This window comes from Oryctolagus cuniculus, chromosome 11 (genome assembly GCF_964237555.1).
Source record: "Oryctolagus cuniculus chromosome 11, mOryCun1.1, whole genome shotgun sequence".
NCBI classification, from domain to species: Eukaryota; Metazoa; Chordata; class Mammalia; order Lagomorpha; family Leporidae; genus Oryctolagus; species Oryctolagus cuniculus.
The window spans coordinates 29,099,774-29,116,023 of NC_091442.1; the positions used below are offsets into that span (position 1 = coordinate 29,099,774).

At 57.0% G+C, this 16,250-nt stretch overlaps 2 protein-coding genes and 1 long non-coding RNA gene across 9 annotated transcripts; 1 reads left to right on the top strand and 2 right to left on the bottom strand.

Annotated features, from left to right (window-relative positions):
* Positions 1 to 54: 54 nt before the first annotated feature.
* On the top strand, positions 55 to 11,172 carry LOC138844327 (uncharacterized). Of its 5 annotated transcripts, none has more exons than XR_011379976.1 (4): positions 55 to 734; positions 1,758 to 1,834; positions 2,186 to 8,981; positions 10,412 to 11,172. It is a non-coding gene; the product is annotated as an uncharacterized lncRNA (long non-coding RNA). The 5 variants fall into 5 exon arrangements; XR_011379977.1 differs by having other exon boundaries at positions 2,190 to 8,981; XR_011379979.1 differs by having other exon boundaries at positions 3,395 to 8,981.
* On the bottom strand, positions 7,594 to 10,477 carry SPEF1 (sperm flagellar 1). Of its 3 annotated transcripts, none has more exons than XM_070052046.1 (8): positions 10,345 to 10,477; positions 9,581 to 9,680; positions 9,079 to 9,235; positions 8,868 to 8,907; positions 8,670 to 8,730; positions 8,434 to 8,557; positions 8,246 to 8,349; positions 7,594 to 8,056 (listed from the first exon to the last, which is right to left on the bottom strand). In XM_070052046.1, exons 1-8 carry the CDS (start codon positions 10,451 to 10,453, stop codon positions 7,732 to 7,734), a joined length of 1,020 nt encoding a protein of 339 aa, XP_069908147.1. In that variant the 5' UTR covers positions 10,454 to 10,477; the 3' UTR covers positions 7,594 to 7,731. The 3 variants fall into 3 exon arrangements, with proteins under 3 accessions (XP_069908147.1, XP_017197243.3, XP_002710973.3); XM_017341754.3 differs by having other exon boundaries at positions 9,581 to 9,692; positions 10,345 to 10,476; XM_002710927.5 differs by having other exon boundaries at positions 7,594 to 8,349; positions 9,581 to 9,692; positions 10,345 to 10,476.
* A 2,000-nt stretch (positions 11,173 to 13,172) lies between the features above and the next one.
* On the bottom strand, positions 13,173 to 16,093 carry CENPB (centromere protein B). Its single transcript, XM_017341755.3, has one exon. It carries the CDS (start codon positions 15,826 to 15,828, stop codon positions 13,981 to 13,983), a length of 1,848 nt encoding a protein of 615 aa, XP_017197244.3. The 5' UTR covers positions 15,829 to 16,093; the 3' UTR covers positions 13,173 to 13,980.
* Between the last annotated feature and the right edge of the window lie 157 nt (positions 16,094 to 16,250).

Consider the following 16,250-nt stretch of genomic DNA (forward strand, 5'->3'; position numbering starts at 1 on the left):
GAGCGGGCTCCGGAGAACCGCCAACGGGCGACGATTCCCCTGCGTCACGTGCAGGGGGCGCCGCGGCTGCGCCCTGAGAGCCCGCGCCGACCTGGGGCCCGGCGAATTCTCGCGATGAAGGTTGCCCTCCAGCTGCAGCCGGGGCCTGGTTGGGACAGAGGCCGGCAAGGGAAGGAGGCGCGCCTCCGGTGGGCCCCGCCTCGCCTTCTACCGGGACGTTGGCCCCAACTTGAGAGGGCGCTCGCTGGAGCTTCGCTGCTCCGGGCGGAGGGGTCGGTGGAGCGCCTCAAGGTGGCCTTTGTCCCTAGGCTTCCTGCCCGAGCCGTCTTCAGTTGGCATGGGCCCCGCTCCTGCTGCCCAGTAGCTAAGGAACCCTCCTTCCTTCCCGCTTGGCTGCCCCCTCCACCCCACGAGACGCGTCCCGGGAGCCCGGCCCCGCCAGATAGGCATCAGAACAAAGACGGCGCGCGGCATGGGGGCTGGGAGAGCCCGTGCCGGCGCCCCCGGGGACCGCAGCCTCTGCTCCCGGTCTCCATGGAAGCGGTCGTCATGGCAGCGGGATGCGCCTCGCTCAGCACCGCGGGGTGGGCTGTGGGCGCCTCCACACCGCTGGGAGGGGAGCGAAAGGCGCGGCCTCGGGGCTGCGGAGGGTCTTGCCGGGGCTCCGCCTGCGGGTCGGTGAGCAGTGCCACGCCCGGTTCGCCGGCAGCTCCTCCTCCCTTGCGAAGTAGCTGGTAGGAGGCCTGGGCCGCTGAGGACCAGTTTCCTTTCTGCTGGGCGGGGGTCGCTGCCTTTGAGGAAACATCAAGGCTCCCGCCGTCCTTGTTCCCCGTTGGGCCCCAACCTGTCTTTTGGTGTCCAGTCTGCACACTATTGGCAAATTAATCTTTCTGCTCCCAAGTGTCTCCTGCGCGGCTTCAGAAACTTTAGCCGCGTTTTGGGGGATTCTTGCGCTCTCTGGTGTCTGAAAAGACGCTGCCCTCCAGCACGGATATGGAGAGTGCATTCTGATCCCAGCCCACCCACTCCAGCCCACTGCCACGGTTCCGTGCACCCGGGTGTCCACCACCCCCATGTCTTCCCATATCTGTTCTTTTCTTCAAGGTTTAAGTTGGCAGAAAGTAACCTGCAGATGTGTTTTTTCTTAGCCCACATGGAGCTTTTTAGAATAATTTTTGCCTCCTTGCCTCCCCTTCTTCTCTTTCTTCACAAAGGAATCTGATTTCCAGCTCCTTCTGAAATACCACAGAGCTAACAATGTGGGCTTGCATCCAGTCTGGCACCAGACTGGTACTCAGTGGTAGCTCCCCCTTCAGGAACACACGGGTTTCCCATGGTCCCCAGCAATCCCAGTTTCCCGCATTTATTTTACCTTCTATGGCTGTGCAGGCATTTGATTTTGTGAATCCCTTCCAGTCCCTGATTCCACCTTCTGACCTGGGATGTCCTTCCCACTTTCCTGTCATAGCCCAAATTCATCCTGCCCTCAACCAGATGAAGGCCTGTCTTTACATAAAGTCTTTCCAGCTAACTTCTCAAAGCCCTCACTGGCGTGGGCTGTCTCAGACCACAGACTGGCTGCTGACTGTCCACTGCCGGGGGCTATCTGCTAGTTATTACGTGTTTTCAGGAATATTTGCTGAATGTATGTGATGGGCACCTCACTGTGCTAGGCTCTGTGAAGTGGAAAGCACTAACAGTTTAGCATGGAAGGGCAGCAAAACAGAAAAAGAACCATGGTCCTCTGTCCCTTGCAGACACTCCTCACATGCCCAGCCCTGGGAGGAACTGTAGTACACAGCTGCCCGCGCCCGGGGATACCACTCACTCCCAGGTAAGGTCGCGTGGATGGTTCTGGAATTCTCTAGGAGAAAAGAAGACTCTTCATGCCAGAAGGAAGTCAGGGTACATGTAGCACGGCTACACCATTGCTGCCCAGCATGCCAGCTTCAGAGTGATGTCCAGGCCCAGGAGCCTCCCGGGCAAGGGCCTTCGCAGAGCTGGATAGCTCTGCTAAGGGAAGCTACAGGCCCCTACCAGGCTCCTTGGAGATGGGAGCACTACAGGAGGGAGTTAAGAGTAACTCCAGGTTAGAACAGATAAGAACCAGAGTGAGTGTTTTACATGTGCTCAGAGAATTCTGAACTCTTTTTATTTTTTTAAAATGCATTTATTTATTTGAAAGTCAGGATTACACGGAGAAGGAGAAGCAGAGAGAGAAAGAGGTCTTCCATCTACTGGTTCACTCCCCAAATGGCTGCAATGGCTGGGGCTGAACTGATCTGAAGCCAGGAGCCACGAGCTTCTTCTGGGTCTCCCACATAGGTGCAGGAGCCCAAGGACTTGGGTCATCTTCTACTGCTTTCCCAGGCCATAGCAGCTGGATGGGAAGTAGAGCAGCCGGGACTTGAACCAGCGCCCATATGGAATGCCAGCACTGCAGGCTGTGGCTTTACCCGCTAGGCCTCAGCACTGGCCCTCTGGACTCTATTCCTTTTATTAAAAATTAAACAACCATAATCTCTGGAAAACTGCTTCGCAATAATCTGATAAAATTGATAAATACCAAAGCTATCACCCATTCTTAATTGTATATTAATGTAATCCCATTCTTAATTGTATACCAGAAGACATGTATGAGAGCACTTCAAAAAATTTGCAGAAAATAGATTTAAAAGTTGTTTACCATGATGCATAAAAAATTATGAAATCCATACAGATGAGGGACCTTTAAAAAGTTCATGGAAAATACACATTGTGAACTCATGGTAGCACCATTAGTAATAGCCCCAAACTGGAAATAATCCAAATGTCCATCAGCAAAATATGTCAATGACAAAGAACAACCCATGGAATATACATGACAATGTGGATGAGTCTCATAGACATTGGCTTCTTTGGTCAACAAAGAAGCCTGACATAAAAGTCATATCTACTCTTGGTACAGGTGTTTGGTCTGGTGGTTATGTCACTGGTCGGAATGCCCATATGTGTCTGTCTCATAGCAGAGTGTCTGAGTTTCAGTCCTGGGTCGTCTTCTCCATTCCAGCTTCCTGCTAATGCACATCCCAGGAGGCAGCAGGCGAGACCTGGATTGAGTTCCCAACTCCTGGCTTCAGCCCGGCACAGGCCTTGCTGTTGTGGGCATTTGAGGAGTCAGCCATCACATAGGAATGCTCTCTCCTCCATTTCTCTCTCTGTGTCCCTCCCTTATTCTATTCTATTCTATTCTATTCTACCACAAGTCTTTTGGTGAACATATGTTTGCATTTCTCTTGAGTATATATTTAGCAATGGGATTGCTGGGACATAGCTGTGGTGGCTTTGTAATGTGTCAGCTTTGCTAGAGTGAACTACATTTCCCAAATTCCCTTTCATGTATGTTTCCAATTAGGGTGGGCCACAGCAGAAACTTTTGCCTGTGATTTGGAGGGTGGAAGAAAGGCGGTGGCAATGTTGGATTTGACATTTGCACGCTCCAGGAGGAACTCTGGTGCCCAGGAACATTGTTGCTGACCTGCTGGCTCTCCTCACTGACATGGGGTAGCAGCCAGGCCTGCAACTGCTCTGCCTTTTCCCGAAAGCTCTGACTCCTGGGCCAGATGAACCTGGGCCAGGTTCCAGCTGGTGCTCATGGATTCCAAGCTTGTCCCCTGTCCCCTCAACTTATATCCATCTTCCTTTCCCGATGGCCTGAGCTATGGACTTTATGCTCCAACATCAGTTTTAAAAAGAGTATCCGACAAAGACTTTCACCAGCTTACACAATCGTTCAAATCAAATCCCATCTGTTTCTCAAGCTGAATGCTTATACAATAGCATACGTGTGTTTTTAATTTCACAAGAAACTGCCAAACTGTTTTCTAAAATGGTTGTCCTTATTTAGACTCCCATGAGCAGAGTATGAGAGTTCCAGTTGCTTCACATACTCATCAGCAAAAATTAGCCATGATTTTGTCAACACACTACACTGTGCAAATCCAAGCAAGGCAACAGGCACCTGGCTTTGGCCTCTGCTGTGAGTCATGCCCTCACCCAGGTTACAAATGCAGGCAAGGTCTTCAAAGTCCATGGGAATAGGTGTGATGAAAAAATTGAGTGGATTTCAGGGTTTTTTGCACAAACATAAATTTATCTTTTAATATCACTTTCCACAAACTTTTTGAAGTATCCTTGTATATTTAACCTAACAACCCAGTTGGGAATTTATCATATAGGTATATACTGGTATGTGATACTATGTTATGAATGTATGAGGTCATTTATTGTTATTAATAGCAAAAGATTGAAAAATAATTCAAGTATCTATAAATAGAGGACTGACAATACATTTCATATAAATGATAGAATTGTATGTGTCAAAAAAAAAAAAAAAAAACCAGAAGACAGGGGCAGGCATTGTGGCACGGTGGCTGAAGCTGCTGCCTGCGACACCTGCATCTCATACCAGAATGCCTGGTTCAAGTCCCGGCTACTCCTCACTTCAGATCCACCTTCTTACTATGCACCTTGGAGGTAGCAGGTGATGGCTCAAATACCTGGGCTCCAGACTGCCTGGAATTCCTCATTCTTGGCTTCAGCCTGGCCTAGCCCTGGCTGCTGCAGATATTTGGGGGAGTGAACCAGGAGACTGAAGATTCTCTCTTCTCTCTCTGTCACTCTGCCTTTCAAATAAAATAAAGAAAAAAACCCCAGAAGACAGGAAATCTCAATGTACTGATACGTGAAGATGTTTGTATTGGTCATCGTTCTCCAGAGAGAGAAAGAGACGAAAGAGAGAGAATCAGCTCACACGGTTGTGAAGGTTGGCAGGCCCAGAGAGCTTCAGGTCCAGGATCTGAAGCAGCAAACTAGAGACCCCGGAGAGCCAGTGGTCCCGTTCCAGTCTGAGTTTAAAGGCCTAGAACATAGAAGAGCTGATGGTGCAGCTCCGGAAGGCTTGAGAAGGAGAAGGCCTAGGTTTCCATTCAAGTCCCAAGGCTGAGGAAAGCAGAACTCCCAGTTCCAAGGCTGGGTGCGTAGGGATTCTGTCCTGGTCCGGGGACGGTCAACCTTCTTGTTCTATTCAGACCTCTCATTGACTGGTCTGCCTTCCTTGGGAAGAGCCATCTCCTTTATTTATCTGCTGATTTTTAAAACTTTGGAGTATGCATTTATTTGAGAGAGAGCAAGAACACGCCCCCATTTGGGCTGGCTCACTTCCCAAATGTTCACAATGGCTAGGCTGTACTAGCCGGAATCCAGAAGCCAGAAATGCAATCTAGTTCTCCCACACAGGAGGCAGGTACTCAACAGTTACTTGAGCCACTCCTGGGTTTGCATTAACAGGAGGCTGGAGTCAGGAACTGGAGCCAGGAATTGAATCCAGGTAGCTGATGTAGGCTGTGAGCACCAACTGCTAGACTAAATGCCCACTCCTTTTTCTTTTCTTTCTTTCTTTCTTTTTTTTTTTTTTGTTGTTGTAAGATTTATTTATTTGAAAGGCAGAGTTACAGAGAGGCAGAGGCAGAGAGAAAGAGAGAGGTCTTCCATCTGCTGGCTCACTCCCCAAGTGGCCACAACAGCCAGAGCTGCACCGATCCAAAACCAGGAGCCAAGCACTTCTTCCGGGTCTCCCATGCAGGTGCAGGGACCCAAGGACTTGGGACATCTTTTACTGCTTCTCCTGCTTTCCTAGACCACAGCAGAGAGCTGGAAGGGAAGTGGAGCAGCTGGGACTCGAACCGGCACCCATATGGGATGCCAGCACTGTAGGCGGCGGCTTTACTCACTATGGCAGAGCACCGGTCCCATCCACTCCTTTTAAAAAAATTTTAAAAACTTATTTGATAGGCAGAGTCATATGATTAATTTTTTACTTTGCGTAATATTTGTGTTTTTACAGTTTATTTTTATTTGAAAGGCAGAGCTACACAAAGACAGAGAGGGCCCCTCCATCCACTGGTTCATTTCCCAAATGTCCACAACAGCCAGGGCTGGATCAGCCTGAAGCCAGGAGCCAGGAACTCCGTCCAGGCCTCCCACATGGGTGGCAGGGACCCAAGTAGTTGAGCCTTTATCTGGTGCCCCCCAGGGTGCACATTAACAAGAAGCTGGTTCAGAAGCGGAGGCGGGACTCCATCTCAGACGTTCTGATATGAGTTGTGAAAGTCCTAGGCATTGGCTTAACCTGGTGCACCTTCTGGTGCACAGGTGGGTGACCAACGTAAGATCAGATGGTAACGTCCGTCTTGGCAGCAGAGTCTCACCTTTGGTGGCTTTGATGAACAAAGCGACCAGGCTGGAGATGGCCATGGGGCGAGGAAATGAGGGCAGCTACTGACCAACAACCAGCCCCGCAGAGAGACCTTCAGTCTGTCAGCACACAGGAACTGAAATCTGTCAACAACCCAAGTAGCTTGCAGCCTTCCCCAGCTAAGCCTTCAGACGAGATCCTAGTTCTGGCTGGTTCCTTGACTGCAGGCCTGTAAGAAATCCTGTGGGGGGCCGGCGCTGTGGTGTAGTGGGTAAAGCTGCCGTCTGCAGTGCTGGCATCCCATATGGGTGCCGGTTCAAGTCCCAGTTGCTCCACTTCCAATCTAGCTCCCTGCTAAAGAGAGAGGTCTTCCATCTGCTGGTTCACTCTCCAACTGGCTGCAACAGCCAGAGCTGCACCAATCCGAAGCCAGGAGCCAGGCGCTTCTTCCGAGTTGCCCATGGAAAGCAGCAGCAGATGGCCCGAGTCCTTGAGTCCCTACTTCCACATGGGAGACCTGGAAGAGGCTCCTGGCTCCTGGCTTCGCTCCTGCTGTTGCTGTCATTTAGGGAGTGAGCCATTGATCTCTCTGTCTCTGCCTCTGTATTTCTGCCTTTCAAATAAATAAGTAAGTGTTTTTAAAAAGAAAGAAATGAAGGAAGAAAGAAAGAAACCCTGCGGCACAAAACCCAGCTAAGCTGTGCGTGGACTCTGGACCCACAGAAAATGAAAGCACATGTTGTTTTAAGCCACCAAACTGCTGGTAATGTGTTACACAGTAAAGAGATAACACACGCAGGCTCTTTTCGGTTCTCTCACTATTATTATTTCTGTGAACGCTGCTGTGTGTCTCCCAGAACACAAGAGCCAAAGCTGCTCCCAGGTACATGCTGGGTGCATGCCCGGGAATGGAACTGCTGGAGGTCAGGATTTACAAACGTTCAGCCAGACACAGGGTCGCACCATGGCCATGGTTTCATGGTCAGCGTTGGGAGGAAAACCTGGTCTCCCTCCATAGAACCTGGGGTCAGGCTAGGGTTGGGAGCCACATGGAGCGCTGAATGGGAGGGTCAGTTCCAGGGCAAGGTTGAGGGTGAGTAGCCACTGCTGGAGAGGATACGAAGCCTTGGGTTTGAGGTTGAGTTTTTAGACGAGGTTGGAGGACAACGTGAGGGTGGGTTTGGGGCGCATCATCAGTTGCTACAGAAGGCCCAGCCACCCACAGGAAGAGACCCAGTCTAGGCCTACAAGGCTTTCAATCAAGGAGGGAGGAGGAGAAGGGGCCTGAGGACAAGAGGAGCGCAGCAGGAACTGGGTACCCCGAGGGATCCAGGCACAAAGAGACAGCAGGCCAGGAAAGCGAGCACAACAACTTTAATGGGGGCAGCCCTGTGCCATATCCCTCAGACGCTACCCACAGGACACGCCCCCAGGCAGGGAAGGCCGTTGGTACAGACACATCTTAAGCTGCCCCTCTTCTGGGCTGATCCCACTCCTCACCCCTTCCTCTCCAGCTTCTGTGGCCGCCAGCCCCAAGCCGGGTCACAGGTGACCACCCTGGAGCGGCAAGGGGGCCTGTCAGCTGCAGGGGGCTGCTTCACCCATCGCCGAGGGCAGCGAGAGCTATCCTGGATGGAGAGGCTGCTGTCCTCAGAGCTCTGCGGGGACCAGGTTCTAGGGTTGTGGATAGAACCAGGGGCCTGCTCCCCAAGGCCCAGTGCCGGAAGCTCCAAGGAGGGGCCCCAGGTGCCAGGCACTGCTTTGGGAGGCTTGCCAGGTCTCCGCATGTGGCTTCTGGGCTCTGGAAAGTGTTCCATTCTCCTGACCCGGATGGAGTGGAAGCAGGCGGCTCAGTCCTAGACCTCCCCTCCAAGGGCCCCGGTCCCATCAGGCCCCATGCTCACCCCCGCCCCAAGGGAGGAAGGCACTGGCGCCGCCCTCCCAGGCATCGGTCCCTAGGTGGGTGCCTCTGGCGTCTGGGCTCTGGCGGGTACTGGGGCAGCCGCTCACCGCTGCTTCCGCTCGGCCTGCTGCAGCCTCCGGGAGAGGTCCTCTATGCGCACATTCTTGAGCTGCAGCAGGTGCTCCAAGCGCCTCACCTTCATCTGCAGGACCTAGGCCCCCACGGCAGAGGTCAAGCCCTACAGCCCCTGCCTCTGCGGACCCCAAGTCCCCCCAAGCCTTCCCAGTACACTCACCTGCACGGTCTCCTGTGAGGCCAACAACTCCTGCTCCTTTTCAGCGATTTGGAGGATGAAGTTTGGGTTGCCCTGCAGCACGTGGCTATGCCCTAGAGGCCGGGGCACAGGCGGCTGGTTCCCCCTGGGGTGGGAAGCACCTTAGCCACCCTCACGGTTCCAGTGCCTCCCAGGTGCAGCCTACTCAGCCCCTACCCGACCTGTGTACTGAGATCAGGAGCTCCCAGCTTCTGTACCTGAGCTGTGCTCCTGCTTCGGGGTCTGGGACACTCTCCCTTTGGGCCTTCTGGGACAAACCTGAGATAAGGCAGGTGGAAGAGTGAGTATGTCAGACTCTGAATCGCTTGTCCCTTCTCTTCCCACAGCCCCACCAGCAACAGGAAGGCCTGGAGGAAATCTCCTCTTGGGAGTAGAACAGGAAAAGGCCACCTTACCCACATCCATGTAGCCACTGCCATCTTGGGGAGCCAGCTCCTGGAAGAACCCCAGGGTCCACTGTGAGCCCCATGGCCCCTTCCGCTGTCCCCTAACCAGGCTCTCTTTACCAGGTACCCCTCCCCCATACCCATTGCCAAAGCAAGTATTTCTGCTGCCTGGGAAGCCCCCCCCCCCCCCAGCAGCTGGAGAAGGCACAGCAGGTGGTACCTGCAGGGAGCCAGAGCCCTGCTTCCTTCGTCTCTGCCGCTCCTCCAGGCGCTGCCTGAGTGGGATGAGCACCAGCTCCACCACGCCTGGGGCACACTGGGCGATCTTGCGCATCACGTCCTCCGGGACTGAGAAGTTCAGCTTGTTCAGCACCTTCCTGAGGGGCGGGGGGGGGGGGGCAGACACAGGGATGGCAGACTGGGTCCTGCAGCAATGAAGTGCAGGATGGCAAAGGGAGGGGGCACGGCAGTCGCACCTCTAATGGGCAAGTCTAGGGGAGTAGAAGGGCACCCCATGTGAGCCCCACTGCTTGGGTGTTCCCATGGCCCCAGTCTCCTCATTGAAAGGATTCCTTGATTTACTTAGTCTTGGCCCTCCCCACCCTGCCACCAGTACAGCCCCAGCCTGGGAATTCCAGGAGGTGGAGGGGTTGGGGCAGCCCTTCCTGGGAACCCAGAGTGGGGGCTGGACATTCCCCCTCCTGCACCTAGAGCTCGGCTACCTGTTCAGATGACCCCAGTTGCTGAGCTTCTGCTGGAGAGAGTTGGCAGGGACATAATTGTGCATCTCCACCATCTTGGGGAAGTAAAACTTGATGACCTCTGCAACCAGGACTGGGGCAGGGGGTGGGGACAGACATAGAAGGAAGGGGGATGGGTGAAGGGGTGGGCAAAGAGGAGAGTCGGGTAGAAGGACCAGGGAGGCAGAGTGGTGGGACCAGGGGAGAGTCAGAGATGCGGAAGGAAAGGGATGATTGGGAGGGAGGCAGAAAAAGTGAGATCAGCGGTCAGACCAGCACATCTCAGAGGAGCTGTACCTCTTCCCCATCTCTGCCCCTCCAGTCGAGAGTAAGGACCCCAAAGAGCCCTTCAGGAACCCAGGGCCCCAGGCTAGGAATTCATGTAGGTGCACACACACACAGACTCCAACAGTAACACACATATGAACACATTCACAAGACAGAATACACAGCAACCAGAGAGCACACACAGAGATGCACAAACACATAAGCAGATACACATCTTAGTCATCCAGGGCCCCGGAGGGAGTCTCTCTCTCACACATGCACATCCATATGTATACAGATGGAACATGTAGACATTTGTAGACATGCACACAGTGTAAACAGAAAACACACACACAATGGAAGACCCAATAAACAGACCTCAGCCCCACACACAACCCACAGCACAGACGCACAAAGTGACAGTATGCACGCATCCCTGACACACACACGCACACACACACACTCACAGGGGCACATACCTCCGTCACTGAAGTCCCGAGAGAGGTTTCGCTTGGGTCGGGACAGAGGGATGTTGTCTACCCACAGGTACAGTTGGTGCAGCGCCTCCTCGTCCACGTTGCTCGCCATTGGAAGCCTCAGCAAGGCCAGGCCGTTCGTGCAGCGTCCAGCCCCAGCCTCACGACCCCTCAAGCGCTCCCTGTCTCCCTACTGCGGACGCCGGGATCAGCGTTTCTCTCTAACCTGGAGACTCACGTCCCAACTGGGAGCGGCCATATTGTTTTCTGAAACCATGGCAACCATTCTCGACTCGTCGGGCGGGGTAGGGGGCAGGGCCTTCTGGGAGTCGTAGTTTTTCCCCGCCCCCGCTCCGTCCTGCCAGGTCCGAGCTTTGAAAAGGCAATTAGGTGTCCTTGCTTCCCCTCCTCCCCAAGAAGGCATCGCCTGGACGCCCACGCCACCTGCTGACCAGCCACTGACCCATTCTGGGACCTACTAATGTCAAGAGGGAGCAGCGCTGTGGCATAGTGGGTAAAGCCACCGCCTGCAGTGCCAGCATCCCATATGGGCCTGGGGTTCGAATGCCAGCTGCTCCACTTCCAACCCAGCTCTCTGCTATGGCCTGGGAAAGCAGTAGAAGACCCAGGTCTTTGGGCCCCTGCACCCGTGTGGGAGACCCAGAAGATGCTCCTGGCTCCTGGCTTCAGATCCCAAACTTCACAGGTCCAGCCATTGCGGTCATCTGGAGAGTGAACCAGTGGATGGAAGACCTCTCTCTCTGCCTCTGCCTCTCTGTAATGCTGCCTTTCAAATAAATAAATAAATTTTAAAAATAATAACAAATAAAAGTCAACCAGACCCCTAGGACCATTGCATAACTAGCATCCTCATGACTGGGAAACCCCTTCTGGGCCCTTAAGCTCTCAGTAGTAAGGAAGGCAGCACCTTCTACGTTATTTCGGGGCCCATTGCTAACAATGTGCTACCTATCTGGACTGCGTGACAGTGACAGGCTGTGTGACACCACTTTTTTGCGATCTTCCTTTCCAAAGCTCTGTGCTTGTGGGGTCACTCTCCCACCTCCCAGCAGTGTCCCAAGGGCCATTTAATATGAAACTCAGACTCCCAGGGAGAATGCTAGAGCCCAGTCCTTAGCCCTGTTTGTGAAACAGAATGGTTCTCGCCTACTTCTCCCACAGAGGTAACGGGAAAGCGCTGGACCACCTGGAGGCATGCTTCTCTTTACAGAAGACCCGTATTTGTGGGGGGCCTGGGGCAATGGGAGTTGGTAAGAGGTACAGGTGCAGCAAGAGTGGAGCTTCCCACATGCCTCCTCTTCCTCCAAGGAGCCATTCTTCCATGGATTAGAAATTGATTTAAGTATCCAGTTCCATTTTCAAAACAGCACTGCCTCAGGAGGCCTGGGAATCTGAGTTCCACTTAGGGAAGGGGCACAGCCTAGCAGTCAGGGGCACTGACAGTGGAGAAAGCTTGCTCCCAACACGGACCAGTGTGGCTTCCACGGTTTCACCTGCCTCGTCGGGGCTTGGTGAACATCTCAAGTGTTTAGCACAGAGCCTAGTACCACTGCAAGGGCCTTCTGTATCATCGATTGGTGGGATCATTAATGAGACGATCCCAGTGCCAGCAGAGATGTTGGTGGCGGGAGACAAATGGAAGTGATTGGCTTTCTCGGTACTTGAGCTGAGGACCAGGGTTGACCTGGGGCATCTGGGGAGAGGGCCAGGAGCAGGCTGTGCTTCTGGGCTTCTTTCTGACTTCCTGGTCTCCTCCTCCAAGGCTTGGATTAAGGACGGGGAGGGATGGCAGGGGAATGCCGACTGCATTCTGTTGTCACTTAGTTTCAGAGCGCCAGAGGCCTGCAGGGGTGCAGACGGGCCCAGAGGAAAAGTCCTCCCTTTCCTGAAGTCATGCAGAGTGGCCTTGCCTTTCTAGAAGGGACCGCACCCAGGGCAGGCAGGGGACAAAAGATGTCCTGGATCTCCAGCCTCCCCCCCCCCCCAACATTCCAGGGTGGAGAAAGGAGGAACTTGGGGGCAAGAGGAGGGGCAGGGTGGTGGGAGGGAACCACAGGTGATGTGCCAGCCCCTGGCAGGGTTGGAAAACCGGTTTGGGGCCCAGAGCTGCCTGCCCTGCTCAGGACTTCCTTTGGCTGGGACTGTGGGGGCCTGAGGGCCTCGCTGAGGGAGGCGCTGGGCTCTGAAAGAAGGGAGCAAAAGGCCCGTCTCTGCCTCTGGACTGGGGTGGGGGGGGCTGGAGGACATCCTCAGCCTCTCGGGGTGCAAACTGTTTCTGGCAATTCATATTCCTCCTGCTACGGTCCCCCAGGGCAGCCACCAGGCTTGGAGCTGCATCACTGAAAGGTACCTCTTAAGGTACCAAGTAAACCAAAGGGTGCGCCCTGTGCCCTCCAACCGCAACCTGGACCACAGGACCTGCCCCAACACCCTCTTCCTTCCTGTCCTGGCCCCACTCTCCTTTAACCAGACCTGGGGGGAGGGTCTTGTCCCCAGGTGCACACTGGGTGACCTGGCCTCACAGACTGTTGCCTCCCTCCCACCTATCCCAGTCAAGTGACCCCAAAGCCTTGCAAGGCTAGGCTTCCTCAAACTCACCCTCCTGGTGGGTGCACTGAAAACCTCTTCCTCCCCAAGCCTTGATAAAGTCTAGATGTGGCTGTTGAGGGCTCCTTGTGCCCCTTGCCCTGGTCAGGGCCACCCTCTCTCGACACTTTGCTTCCACATCCCACCAGATCAAGGACCAAAGAGAACCAGGCAAGGACGTGTCCCCCAGACAGACGCAAGCCCAGACCATGAAGGATGCACCCTTGGCTGTTAAAACGTTCACCCCCCACAAAAGGGAGTGGACGGATTTATTGAATTCAAACTGGGAAAGGAGCAGCTGGACGGCTGGACTCTGGGCCCAGCCCCAGGCCCCTCTGCCCAGGCTAGGGCCCTGCCAGAGAGGGACGAGAGGCACGGGGCCTGCAGCTGCCCAGCAAGGGAGGTGCCCACTGTCACTCCCCTGGAGGGCCTCTTGGAAAACTCCAATCTAGAAAGAAAACCAAGGGCCAACGTCACACGGCCTGGCTACAGAAAGGGATTAGGGAGTTGGAAAGCAGGCAGAGGCAGGCTCAGCAGCCCGCAGCGAGTTAGACTGTGCTTCTCGAGGTGGCCCGGGGGGTGGGGGTGGGAGGCTGCCAGCCGGGCAGGGGCCTAGGCTGGACTCTTCCCCCTGGAGCCCTTCCCAGAATGGCTTTGGGGTCCCCCCCACCGAAGACCTGGCGTGGACGGCAGAGGGGAGAGGCACTCTCCGGCCAGGAGCGTCCAGTGCCCAGCCCTGGCTGCTGCCGTGGTCTAGTCCACTGATGGCATGGCGTGGTAGCACCGGACCGCTCCCCACCCACCCCACCTGGGGCAAATGGGGAGGGAAGAGGATTCAGAGAAAAGAGGCAACGGACAGGCAGTGAGGCTGACCTCAGCCCAGGCCCCCCCACCCTCCTGGGGCACCTGGGCCTGTCGCAGGGCCAGGGGAACATCACTGGAGGATGTGGGCTCTCCGCTCTGGCTCCATCCACGGCGGTGGCCCAGGGAGTCCTCCGCCCTGGGCTGGTGCTGCCAGTGAGGATCAGAGGCTCAGCTCTGATGCCCGAGACCCCGCACGCCCGCCTGCCTGGCGTGGTTCTTCCTGGTCACGTGGACCAGATCGTGTTCTAAGTGGAGAATGTGGCTCTGCACCCTGTCGTCAATGGGGAAGGAGGTCAGGTACCTCTTGACCATGGCAAAGTAAGCCATGGCCTCCCCGAAGCTGGGCACGGGCACCTCGTCACCATCCTCCTCATCGTCTTCGTCGTCTTCGTCATCGTCCTCCTCCTCATCACCTTCCTCCTCCTCCTCACTGTCCGATTCCGAGTCCTCCCCGCCTTCCAGGAAGTGGAGGGTAGGGCACTGAGCCTCCTCCTGGGCACCGTAGCCCCCGTAGCTCCCACCAGCCCCCACGACCCCCTGGGCCCAGTCCTCAGCCTCCAAGCCCTCGGAGGAGCTCTCCTCTTCCTCCTCCTCTTCCTCCTCCTCATCACTGTCATCCACATCCCCCTCCTCCTCCACCTCCTCTTCCTCTCCCAGCTCCTCTCCTTCCCCTCCTTCCTCCTCCTCCTCCCCTTCTTCTTCCTCTTCCTCCTCCTCCTCCTCCCCTTCGCCCTCCTCTTCTTCTTCTTCTTCCTCCTCCTCCTCTTCTTCTTCCTCCTCCTCCTCCTCTTCCTCCCCCTCACTCTTGAGAGAAGTGGTGATGGTGGCATTAGGGCCACCCCCAAAGCCGGCCTCCCGAAAGCACGCAGCTATGTCCGAGGGCTCCACCGCCTGCCAGGCCGCAGCCACGAAGTGCAGGGCCTCCATGAGGCCCAGCTGCAGGCCCGAGCGATCCTGGCCCTCCAGCGCGGCCATGGCCTTGAGCAGCATGGCCTGGCGGTAATGGCCCTTCACCTGCTGGACCACTCCCCGCTCCAGGGGGTGCACGGTGCCCGGGGGGAAGAACGCCAGCTGCACATGCCGCAGGCCCGAGGTGTCCAGGGACGGCGCGGCCAGGCGGCCGGCCAGCAGCAGAACCCGGCGGGACTCTGCAGCCATCCTGGTGTCCAGGGCCTTCAAGTACTTGGCCAGGGCCTGGGTGGTGACACCACCCTTCGAGTTGGCGGTGTAGTCGCAGGGCAGGCCGGCCTGGCCCGCGCGGGGCTTGGCCGACTTGCCGGCCACCAGCGGGGGCAGCTTCTCGCTGCCATCGGCGTTGGCGCACAGCAGGACGCTCAGGCGCTGGGTGGCTTGGCGCGCCCTGCCATCGCCTCCGCACAGCCCCGAGGCCTGGTCGGGCAGAAAGTCGTACCACAGGCTGGTCTCGGTGGCGCTGAACACGTCCTGCGACGCGTAGCCCTCGGCCACCGACGGCGGCTGCTCCTCGCGAGCGCGCCAGCCCGTCGTGCCGCCGCCGCCGCCGCCGCCCTCCGAGGGCACGGCGGCAGGGCTGGCAGGGGCCGCGGGGGTCCGGGGGGCCGCGTTCCGCCCCCGGGAGCGGGCCACGCCGCTGCAGGACACCACTCCGTGGCGTCGGCGGAAGCGGTCCAGCCAGCCGTTGGAGGCGGTGAAGTCGTCCATGCCCAGCTCCTCGGCTATCCGAAGCGCTTTCTCCTTGAGGATGATGCCCTTGACCGGCAGGCCGGCGGCGCGGATCTGCTGGAACCAGGCGATGAGCAAGCCCTCGAGCTTGTCGTAAGGGGACAGCTTGTTGGTCTTGCGGCAGGTGGAGGCCACCCCGTACTTGCGCTCCGACGCCAGGATGGCGCGCTTGTTCTTCAGGATGGTGCTCAGCGTGGACGGCGGGATGTTGAAGCGCCGCGCGATCTCGCCCTTGCGCAGGTCCGGGTTCTCCTCCACCTCCTGGATGATCCGCGACTTCTCCCGGAACGTCAGCTGCCGCCGCTTGGGGCCCATCGCGGCGCGCCCCCCGCCCCGGGGCCCGGCACCGCCGCTGCCGCCCCGGGGCGGGGGGCCCCGGCCCGCGGCGGGGGGCACCTGGCGGCCTCTCCCGCGCGCCCCGCCCGAGACAAAGCGGCTCGCGGGGCGGCGGGCGGGGCGGCGACCCGGCCGGGCCGGGGGCACCTCGGGGAGCGCCGGCGGGCGCAGCGCCGGGCGGCGGGCGGCAGGCGGCGGGCGCGGGCGCGGGCGGGCGGCGCGGGCGCGGGAGGCAGGAAGTGCCGCGGCGCGGGGAGCTGCGAGCGCGGCGAGCGGGGCGGAGCGGGCGGAGCGGGATCTCGCGGGAAGCGCGGGGACGCCCGGCGCCGCCTCCCCGTCCTCCGCGCCCACCCCCTTCCCGCCGCCCCGGACCCGCCACCGGGGGCGCTGCGGCCTGCGGG